An 11562-nucleotide genomic window follows, 5' to 3' on the forward strand; every position below is an offset into this window, starting at 1 on the left:
GCAATCCTGGTTTCAAACATACTCTCTGGTCCCCAAAGAACATTTTCACGGACGGCAAGCCAGAAACACGCAGCTTCAAAACATCACAGATACATTTTTTTTCGTTGTTTGCGATCTTTAAAATTTGTTGAAATATATTTTGCAAATAGTAACAGTGGATTCGAAAGAGGAACAATTTAATAAAATAAACACATTTATTATTTTAAAAAAGAAGGATTCGTCTCACTGTGATTTATTGAGTTTTAATGCTAGAATCTTTGCAATATTACTGTCAGTAGTACCAGGTGAAAGAACACGGTAAAACAAACACAGAAAAAAACACAGTAGTGGCTGTACAATCCTAGTAATATTCTGAATCTCATTGAGCTGCGGTTGGTCAGGGAGGCATTAATACTAACATACACATACAGCACAGTCCTGCAGTGGAAAGAAAACCGCGTCACAGTCAAAATAATGTAAAGGATTATGCAGTACATGAATATCTCTGCAAACCTATTCAGAATTTAGGAAATCTGTACTGACGTTTCTTCATGTGGGACTAAGTTTAGCATTTTTTAAATGGGAATCAGAGTTATAGTGCACTTTAAATATACGGTTTATGTGTATTGTAAAGGTAGGGTCTGGCATTTGAATATTTAAGTGTTTTCAAATAAAATACACGTCTTTTTGCCTTGTGAAACAGCATGTTTAACTTGTTTACAGTATTGTTAAGTGGCTTAAGTTTTTCAAGTGCGGCTAAAAAATGTTACTTTTGCCACAGTGGCTAAATGTCTTAGAGGGAACGCAGCCTCCCTGGGAACGGCTGGTCAATGTTGATTCCAGCATGTACAGCAACTAGCAAAATCAAACCTCCATTATTATTATTATTATTATTATTATTATTATTATTATTATTATTATTATTATTATTATTATTATTATTATTAATTTATTTATTTATTAACAGACGCCCTTGAAGTAATGGGTGCTGCCAGTCAGCATTTTACAGCTTTTGTATTGCACATAATTGCTATAAATCTTGCAGTATCCCCATTAGAAACAGAAGATGAGAATGATTGTGCAGCTGAGTAAAGCAGTGAGCAGAGCACGCTGTTGCCCTGTCGATCTGTGCTGCAGAGCAGTGTGTAAAGAGGGAGCAGAGCCCTACCACATTGTCATGAGCCTGCAGCTCCCCCTAGTGGACACTGTCTGAATACCCATGTATACGATGTGATCTCTAAAAACACAAATGTAACCTTTCAAATCGTTTTTCAGCGCACTTTTCTTTAAGTATAATTAATGTTTGGGTGTTTGAAGTAATGGGTGCTGCCAGTCCACGTTTTACAGCTTTTTGTATTGCACACAATTACTATAAACCACGTGTGCAATTAGAGTAGACAGCTTGCTAGTGAACCTGAGGAGTTGCTAGAGAATGTTTTTTTTATTAATTAAATAGGCATGATATTCATTAAACTGGCCTAGACTCTTGTTAAAGAAGTCAAGGTGACTCTGTCAGACACAGCACATACATTCCGTACAGGGAACCAGCGGTATGGATTAAAATGCAACGCAACAGGAGTCCTGAACACAGACATCTTTAACAGCTCCTGAGTTAAAGCTGGGTCAATAGGGCCTCATAATTCTGTGTCTAGTAAAGCGCTGTGTTGTTGATATTTATTTACACAGCTGTTGATTTGTGTTTGCTAGGGCAGGATCGCTGTTTGGAGAAAAACACTTATGGAATGTTTACATGTGATGGTGTAACTGTATAATTGACCCTCCATCAAAGGCTATGAACGATTCAGCCAGTGCCTTGGTCAGTGTAATTATCACATTACACTCTTGAGCTCTAAAACCGTCTCTGCTTGACTTTGTATCTTTTACCTGGTCCATATAAAAGAAGTACAGCAGGTTTTTAAACTTGTATCAGCTGAACATGTATATCGAATACACTAGCTTTCAGAATCACGACATTCATTTCTCTTCAAGCGAGAAGTGGAACCTGAGGTAAAGAGAGTTGTTCGTTTTTGATTTCCTGAACTGTCTTTTAGTTTATGCACCTCACCCTTGTGGTCTTGAAAAGCTACTCTATCTATACACTCATTCAGCATGATGCTATTAAAAGGGATCCCCTCAAACCCTCTGCTGTATTTATAGTCACTAGCAGCAGTACATTCAGACAGCTTCCTGATTCGGAGGTGCATCACATGGTGTCAGTGCTTGACAGCACTGTATATCTGGCATTGGTGAATAGCAAGAGGAAATCGAGAATGCAGACTTCATGAATTAGTGAGAGAAACAGACTTTATTGGCATTAAAAAGAAATACATTCAAAAGATTCTGATTTGCAAAACACCAACAAAAAACTAGAGCAATGCATAAATGATTAGCATAACGACTGCAAAAACTAAGCTTAAAAACTAAGGTTAAAATAAGATATTCAGTGCAGTATAAGATATAGTATTCCAGCACAAGCAGACAAGTCAGCACTGTGCAGGTCCACTATGTGGCATAAGCAGCACAAATAAGGTTCATCCGGAGTTGTTGTTAAAGTTACATTCATTTAAAGGGCATCAGCATTGTGTCTGTTATTCTACCAGTACCATAATATACAGTGTATGGACTGCAGATTATATACAAATCACATACACAAGACTGAACTCTGCAACAGATTAGTCAGCATTTCAGTGTACAGATGTGCTCAGACCACTGTAGACTAATACCAAAATCAAACAGAACTCGCACTTACAAGCTACTGCAGTACCTTCAGTTCAGTGAAGACTAACTTCAGTCTTGCTTTGATGACCTCGCTGGGTTCTGCATTTAAATCATGGGAATAATAAACTAAAACAAACTGGACCAGTGTTTCCAGCATCCACTCCCATTCCCCAGACTGGAGCGTTACACACCATAAAGGAGTGCAATACTTCAAATAAAGAAAAGGCTGTGTTCTGAGTATGATGCTCATCTGTGTGCTTTGTAATAAGAGAACACATTGTGTGGTGGGTGTATCTCTTGTATTTGCACCGTTTCTCTTTGCAGTTGTCTTGTCCGAATGGTTTGTACAATAAGAGACCCCCCAAACACACACACCATGTCTTAACAGCATCACTCCCTCTCTGTTTCCTCAAGGCTTGCAGATTCATTGTAGAGATCATCATAGACAGTATCTTCAGGGGCGGGGGGTTCTGCAGTGGGTAGAACAGCCAGGGCATTCTCCGAACCTGCCAGAGACAGTGTCATGGAATTATTTATGTACCTTTATTAATCAGGAGAGCCCAGTTGAGATGAAAAGCTCTTTCCCAATGCTTAGTGTAACGTGCGAACACCATCAGGATGCTCAGAAGCTGTAAACGCTGAGAGTCCAAAGAGTATGAAATCCCATTAGTAATTATAGACTGAATAGGTGTCAGAACTTATTATCAGTACTCTGTTGTTAAGTGTTATTTTGTACTTGTGATACAGCAGTGTGAAAATGTGTTAGAACATCCCAGTGCTTCTGTAGTTTTGATTTGTTGTGCATATGAAATGAAACCACTGGAAATGAAAATCTTAAAAATGGGCAAAATAGGCAAGTTAGCGATTGTTTAATTCATTTCAGATAGCAAGAGAAAAGGAACACACAGCCACAGATGATAAAATGGATGAGACTTTTTAGAAGTTGTTTAAGATGCCTAATTAATCACAAAGCGGTCTAACATTTTTACACGAGTGCCTATTGCTCTTATATTCTCACCCCCAGAGGTTTCCATGCAGGTTGGTATATAAAGGCTATACATGACAGATCTGGAGGTCTTCTAGTAAAGCTGCACACTGCTGTATATTGCCATTGTTAAAAATAAAGGATTTAGGAGTGAGAAACCTACAGAAAAGTAGTGTGGTTATGTTTGTTTCTAAGTGGATATTGGTGGAGGAAGGGAAGTTTGATAGTGAAGTATGTGTAAACTTGGTGCATTACTTTCAACAGTTAAATGTGTAGATTTCATATTGACAATAGCTGTCTAATCAAATTGCAATGAAGTCTATGCTGCATGTCTGTGGGTCGGATTAGCTCAGCGTGTCTCTCACCTGCCATTGAGTTCCCATCACTGTACCCTACATCATCATACGGCAGGTTACCAGAAGGCAGGCTGCCTGCAAAGAGACATCAATGATACCTGGATTAGCAGAATGTCTGGACAGAAGTGGTGTGCAGGATTGAGATACACAAACATGCAGGGAGGCTCAAATGGAATTTAGAAAATGGATCAGAGATTTCCTTTAACCTGATTGGTCAATATGAGGTCCCTAATCTCTGGTAAATGACTTTGAATGTCATCATTTAAAGCATATTTCATCTCTGTTCCAATTCAATCCACCAGGAAATATGTCTCTGGGTTGATTGATAAGTTGTAGAAATCAAAGAACTGGATGCAGACTGATTACTTTCAGCATAACATAATAATAACACAGGCACTGTGCTCTCTTCTGTAACAAAGCCAGGAGGATTTGAATACACTTTATGAAGACACACTGTGAACAAGTTACTGAACAAACAGCACCATCAGCATTAACACGCACAGAAGTCAATGTACCACGAGATTGTTTGATTCTGTCTTTTTCATTTTTACAAAATGAAGGTGGAGTTTTCAAACATCGCCTGCTTGAATTGTATATATATTCCTACTGACTTACCTGCAGTGAGGCTTCCTGCTGTATCGTCCACATCATCATAGGGCAGATCATCATCTGCAAGGAAACTCCCTGGAAAGAAGAGGGATTGGTTCAGCCGCATCCACAACAGCAAATCAGAACAAGAAAAGACTGGGAACTAGAAAAGGCCATTCAGCCCATCAAGGCTCGTCCCTTGTTAGCACACCATTCACCGCTACTGGGGGGGGGGGGCTCATTTAAAAGCACAAAATCTAGTCTTTAAGTGTTTTAGATCATACTAAATAAACATCCAGGATGAAATCCCTTAACATTTCCCACTGTAACCAAAGGTTTTTAAATAAACAGTTCAATTCAACTACAAACATTATACGAATACAATGATTCAGTGATTGCCAGGGGTGGGTAACAGCAAGTTTCAATCCGACTGTTTGAATGGAGTTCCCTCTTGTGAATGTAGAAATGCAGTCCTGTCCATACCTGACAGGTTATCACTTGAGCCTAACATCCCCCTCTCCACCTCCGTACTCACCACTCCCGTGGGAGCTGTAGATTCCCTGCCTGGCCAGTTTGTACTCAATCTCCTCATAGAGTGGCTCATTGAAGTGGGAAGCAGCGAGATTCATCTCAGCAATCCCTAGAGTATGCAACGAGAAGTTCATTACAAGAGAGATGCATGGCTTTCTTTCTTTCACCAGTAGCATTAGTAAATCACACGTCTTCCATCTTAAGCTTAAAAATAATTAGCTCCTCTGCAACTTAGGGAATGTGTTCTTCTCTCTTCCTTCATAGAACCTAGTCTCCCATGGGGAGGGGTATTTGTGTTAAACGAGTCTCATTTAATTTAACAGAGTCTTCAGTAACCTCTCTATTGTGGGAGAGAGCAGTGGTATGTTTTAAATTAAACACACACAGCACATGAAGTAGACACACATTCCTTCACATTCCTTCTCGTCCAAACCCCTTTAGAATCCTGCAGGGATGTTCTGTGCACGGGGTGACTTGCATGCAATTCTATAACATCTTGAATACCTCTCCTCAGCAGCCTGTTCTTCACTAGCTGTCCTCCAAAGAGGATGAAGACCACAAACAGCAGAGCTCCCAGTATGATGCAGGCAACCACTGGAAAGAACTGGTCACTCGGAGGAATCTGCCTGGGCTTGGGGGGACCTGATTGAGAGGGGGAGTAAGCAGTTAAAGGCTGTGTGCTAATGTAGGAGAGTCTCTCTCAATGCCTAGGGAGCACACAAAGTCACTTGCTATGTGTGCTTTCTGCTGTGTAAAAAACAACAACACATATTTTCAGTAATAAGCACATACATCTCACGTGATTGCTGTTTACACTCTTACTGTAAATGAATATTAAAAATACCATCTGGATAACTAATTAGAAACCACTGAGTGTGTGCTCAGATTCCCATCTCTTGCTGCTCTCCAGCTCACCAGCAGTTGCTGAATCAAGAAAATGCAGCCACACATTACCTGAATCCCCTGCACAGATAACCCCTGCATCCTCCTTGTGTTTGCAGTCGCTGTGTCCCAGAAGAGAGTGCCGGCAGTCCCATAGATGGAGCTCGCTGCCCCTGCAGTTCACCTCGTCCAGCCAGATGGTACCAACCCCTTCTCCAAACTCAGCCTCTGCCACTGGACTCACCGCTGCCCCACAGCCCAGCTGCCTGCACACAACCTGGGCATCCTTCAGGTCCCAGGAGTCATCGCAGACTGTCCCCCAGGAGCCCCCGTACTGCAGCTCCACCCGTCCAGAGCAGCGACTGGAGCCTCCAGCCAGCCGCAGTGCTGCTGGCTCTGCAATGCAACAGGGAAACTGCAGTGTACTGATATAGAAACACTGATATACTGTCAGTGAAACTGCAGTGTACTGATATAGAAAGACTGATATACTGTCAGTGAAAGTGTAGAGTACTGATATGCTTGCGTTTCAAAGTCTTTTCAGCTCAGGATGGCTGTAATTGAAGATTTCTGACACTGTGAACTTACCAAAGCAGAGCTCTTGGGTGGGGTCTTCGGTACAAGTTTTTGAGCTGTTGGTTGTAGTTTTTTCCCGTTTACCTGTTCAAAACAAAGAACAATCGTGCACATTCTTTGAGATCATTCTGCGGAAAATATTTGTAAAATGCAATACTTCCTTATTGGAAGATGGACATTTAAAATCACCAAGAGTTAGGAGAATCTTCATCATGTCAGAGTTACAGTTCAATGCGCATCTATAGATTGTGTGCAACAGGGACAGCAATAAGACTCCTATTGCATAGCAGTTTCACCCGTTCCAGGTTTTACTATGAGTTTGGTTAGCCCCAGTTTATAGGTAACAACCTCAGGCATGTCTGTCTAGTAAAACCAGGAATGGATCAAACTGCTATGACATGGGAGCCTTATTGCTATCCCTGCTGCAATCATCTGCACTATAAAAAGGATGTCTTTTAAATGAACAGAAGGAAGACTTTACCTGAGCAAACAATGTCCACCACATCCCCGTCCTCACAGTCCTCCGGCCCCCAAGGCGATGAAGAACACTGCCACAGTGAGGTGTCGTGCTTTTTGCATTGAATATTATCAAGCCATTTGAGACCAGGGCTCTTTTCAGACCGAGTTTTAATAGATCCGCTCTCTCCGCAGTTCAGCTGGAGACACATGACTGTAGCAGTGATCCCTTTCATCCCATTGCCGCAGACAATACCCCAGGTTCCGTTGTAAAAAACCTCTGGTCGTCCAGCACAGTCGAACTCGGGACTAACCAGTCTAAGCTGCTTGAACCCTGTTGAGAAACAACGGAGAAATGTCAGCCTGACAATGCGTACTGCAGACTCAAATGAATCTATCACATGAATGAATAGGTTTGAACAGCTTCACTTGATAGATAACATAGTTTCCAAAAAAGGCACATGCCCCATAGAAAAAGCATACCTAATTATGCAAAAACTGGAAATAAATTAAATCTGGGCAGAGGTTAAATATATGAAAACATAATATGTTTTCTAGTTGCACAGTTGCCCCCTTTGGCAATCAGTGATTTTGGAGCCCTGAACACAGCCCTGCTCAGTCCACACTGGTTAAGCTGTAGTGAGAGTGTGTTACTGCAGCCCTGAACACAGCCCTGCTCAGTCCACACTGGTTAAGCTGTAGTGATAGTTTGTTACTGCAGCCCTGAACACAGCCCTGCTCAGTCCACACTGGTTAAGCTGTAGTGATAGTTTGTTACTGCAGCCCTGTACCTGAACACATGACCCCCGCATCCTCCTTGTGTTGGCAGTCGTGCTGCCCCCACCCTCCCGAGGCACACTCCCACAGAGCTGATTCGTTTCCCTGACAGCGCAGCTCGTCCAGCCAGATGGGTCCGGTTCCCTGTCCGAAGGAGGCTGTGGCATTGAGGGCCGCCCCGCACTGGAGCTGCTTGCACACCACCTCCGCGTCTGCCAGGTCCCAGGAGTCATCGCAGACCGTCCCCCAGGAGCCGCTGTGATAAACCTCCACCCTCCCAGCACAGTCACCTCCTCCCCCAACCAGCCTGAGAGCCATGTGATCTGGAGGAGAAGAATCAGAGCCAGGCATCTAGAATCAGACTCAGGCATCTAGAATCACTGTCAGGCATCTAGAATCAGAGTCAAGCATCTAAAATCAGTTCAATGCAGCACAGTAATACAGTCTCAGAGCTATGTGAGTGACTATTGGAATTTGTTGAGCCATTCATCTCGTTTGTTGGTCTCTTGGTACTGTATGTGAAGGGAGGGGTCAGATAAGTGAGCGCTGACTATGTGAGTGAGTTTAAACTAAGACTTGAAGTACCATGAAGTGGCATTAAAATGCTAAACTTCACAAGAGCCCTAAAGCACAACCAATGTGAAATGAAAACAGCAAGTCAAAACGGATTCAGTACATATGCAATGTTATTCACCCTCTATGCTGTGCTGTGTTGTACTCACCAGAGCAGAGCACGGCCACACTGTTACTGGTGTTGCAGGGGATTGGCTGTGGATGGCTGCAGTTCCTCAGGTGGGTCTCGTTCCCGCTGCAGAGGATACCTGTGAGACACACGCCACTGTGATCCCTCCCGTATCGAGAGGCGTTAGAGGCTGAGATCACAGAGCCGCAGCCCAGCTCTCTGCACACCACCGAGGCCTCTGTGCTGCTCCAGGAGTCGAGGAGAACTCTCCCCCACGTCCTGTTGTAGTAAACTTCCACCCGGCCTCCACAGTGCCCTGATCCACCAAGCAGCCTGACTGCACCAGCATGAGCTGGAGCAAGGAACCAGAGATACAATCACACAGTGTGGAGCTGATACATGAACTGGGCAGGTAAAATAATCACACAGTGTGGAGCTGATACATGAACTGGGCAGGTATAATAATCACACAATGTGGAGCTGATATATTAACTGGGCAGGTACAATAATCATACAATGTAAAGCTAGTACATACCTGATCAGATACAAGGATACAAGAATATTTTATTTTATTTTTAAAATGTCTAAGTCCTATTAAAATTCAAAGATTTTAGGGGCATATTGTTTAAGCAGTGACTAGTTTTATGTGAGAATAAAATACAAGAATGTCTCTCTCTCTCTCTCTCTCTCTCTCTCTCTCTCTCTCTCTCTCTCTCTCTCTCTCTCTCTCTCTCTATCTATGTGTATTTATTTATTTATTTTGTATGCATCTACAAAAAAACATGCTGATTACAGAGGTAGATTATTTTTTTTTCAGGGCATCTAAAGGAGAGCACTGGTTCCATGTAAAGGGTTATAAAGGAATGCATTCAATTGTAATCTTTGCTAAAGCAATGACTACGACTGACCTTCACAGATAACTCCTGCATCACTACGATCAGCGCATGTACTGCGTCCCTGCGTAGAGATGGGACACTTCCATAACTCAGTCTCGGTGCCTTCACAGTCGAATATATCGGTCAGGACAGGACCACTGCCTTCCCCAAACTGGCCCTGTCCTGGGGCAGTAACAGCATACCCACAATCCAGCTGCTGGCAGAGAACTGTGGCATCCCTCAAGTCCCAGTTCTGATCGCAGACTGTGCCCCATTGGCTGTCGTACTTCAGCTCCACTCGACCAGAACACCGGTCACTGCCATTGACCAGCCTGGCCTCAGTGTATCCTGCATGCAGGACAGGGGTATGAACGGGGTACAGTTGTACAAGTAGAAGTTCATTTCATTGTATAAAAGATGTGATGTTGTGATGTTTGGGTGAGAAGATGGGTTCTGGATGATCAAACTTGTCCTCAGGTTAGAGTGTTGTTGTTAGTTTAACTTGATGACTGGAATTTCCACAGTGATTGATTTGTGTCTCATATGAGATGTATAATATTATTTTCATGTGTATCAATGGAAATCCCAACAACCATTAAATCAATATATGTATAGTGTGCCATACAAACTAAAATAAGCATATATTATTTTTCCAACAGTTAATATATTACTATGGGAGCTAATAGTACCATGCATGTAAATTGTATTGCCAGACTGAGTATGTTCCATCAGCATGCTAGGTTATGCTTTAAAACGAAGTTATGTGCAAATGTATTAGAACACATCACTTTGTGTGAAATGGAAATAAATAGCGGAGGCACTTGCATGCCTGTGAAGCACACTAACAAGAATGTTTAAAAAGCGTTCATAATGCCTACCAGAACAGACGATGCTCACGTCGTGTGCATGTGTGCAGTTTTGCTGCTCAGTCTCTGCGGTTTGGCAGTAGACTAGATATGTTTCATTGCCCTGGCACAGGATCTCGTTTGTCCATATCGGGGTTGTACTGTCTCCAGGGTCAGCTCCAGACAACACAGCTTTGGAAATGCCACACTCCAGTTCTCTACAGACAACATCTGCATCTCTGGAGTCAAAAGACTTGGAACACACTGTGCCGTAGACTCCAACGCGGCTCACTTCCAAACGGCCTTGGCATGGTGCACCAATTATCTTAGCTGTTTTCTCTGGTGAAATACATGGAGGTCATCAAGCTGTGCAGAGTTTTTAAGGTGCTTGTATTGGTTTACTATTGCTGGGACATTCCCCATATGTCAATGGCAGTATGGAGCCTTTCACAAAGCTTTAACTCAAAACAGTCTGTGTTGATGAATTCAATAAAATGTTAGGTACTGGTAAATAAGCCAACAACATTATACTGAACATGATACTTATCAACAGCAAACTCATTACTATGTTTCCTGTGTTGAACAGAAACAGAAATGATATATTCAAAATATACAACTCCCCTCTAGAAACATTATTGTTTTATATGCAATATTAACAAGGCAATGTATGCTTCACATATTTACTAATGCATTGCATCTGATGCTTTTTGAAATGTGCAACTTCCTCACTCCACCCTCATCTTTCCCTTGAGGGTATCTCCCTCTGAATCAATACAAGTGTAGAGCACCACACACTGTATCAACATGCAAAAGCACATTTGAACGTGATAGTGTCACGTGGAGAAGGATTAAAGCATGCATTTACCTGTTTAAAAATGTACAATACAGACACTGATTTCCAGGTTGGGTGCTCTGGGGAGGAAGTATTTTTCGAGTTGTCCCTGCGATATGATGTCATGAATGATATGGAATGCTGTTTATCAAGCCACAATGTACGGGAACACCTCTCCTGGGGTCCATGCCATATCAGAATTAAATTTATTGCCATTCTCTGATTATATATTGCGTTTCTGTGTAAAGAAGTTATGATCTGAATTGCTATAATAGTTTTGTCATTTGTTTTGAATGGTCAGGGTTGTGTTGCTGTATGCTCACTGTCAGGTCCAGGTGCCACACTGTGATCAGAAATCATTTATTTTCATGTGATGGTTCATTATCAGCTCTGTTTCTTACCATGCTTTCTTTCACTGTTCGTTAGTACACGTACCAGCTTTTAGCACAGGTCACTATCTTAAACACAATAAGGATATTC

General features: G+C 42.2%; 1 protein-coding gene across 1 annotated transcript in view; it reads right to left on the minus strand.

The window, feature by feature from the left end:
* Positions 1-2656: 2656 nt before the first annotated feature.
* LOC131696833 (antigen WC1.1-like) overlaps positions 2657-11562 on the minus strand; it is a 21322-nt gene continuing 12416 nt past the window's right edge. The window contains exons 4-15 of the mRNA XM_059012224.1: positions 10284-10589; positions 9439-9753; positions 8571-8882; positions 7863-8171; positions 7097-7405; positions 6628-6699; positions 6112-6435; positions 5662-5799; positions 5162-5266; positions 4654-4722; positions 4048-4113; positions 2657-3203 (exon numbers count right to left, since the gene is read on the minus strand). Coding sequence (XP_058868207.1) covers positions 3088-3203; positions 4048-4113; positions 4654-4722; positions 5162-5266; positions 5662-5799; positions 6112-6435; positions 6628-6699; positions 7097-7405; positions 7863-8171; positions 8571-8882; positions 9439-9753; positions 10284-10589 — 2441 coding nt within the window. The 3' untranslated portion in view covers positions 2657-3087. The remainder of the gene's footprint in view (positions 3204-4047; positions 4114-4653; positions 4723-5161; positions 5267-5661; positions 5800-6111; positions 6436-6627; positions 6700-7096; positions 7406-7862; positions 8172-8570; positions 8883-9438; positions 9754-10283; positions 10590-11562) is intronic.

Source organism: Acipenser ruthenus, chromosome 44 (genome assembly GCF_902713425.1).
Source record: "Acipenser ruthenus chromosome 44, fAciRut3.2 maternal haplotype, whole genome shotgun sequence".
Lineage (NCBI taxonomy): Eukaryota > Metazoa > Chordata > Actinopteri > Acipenseriformes > Acipenseridae > Acipenser > Acipenser ruthenus.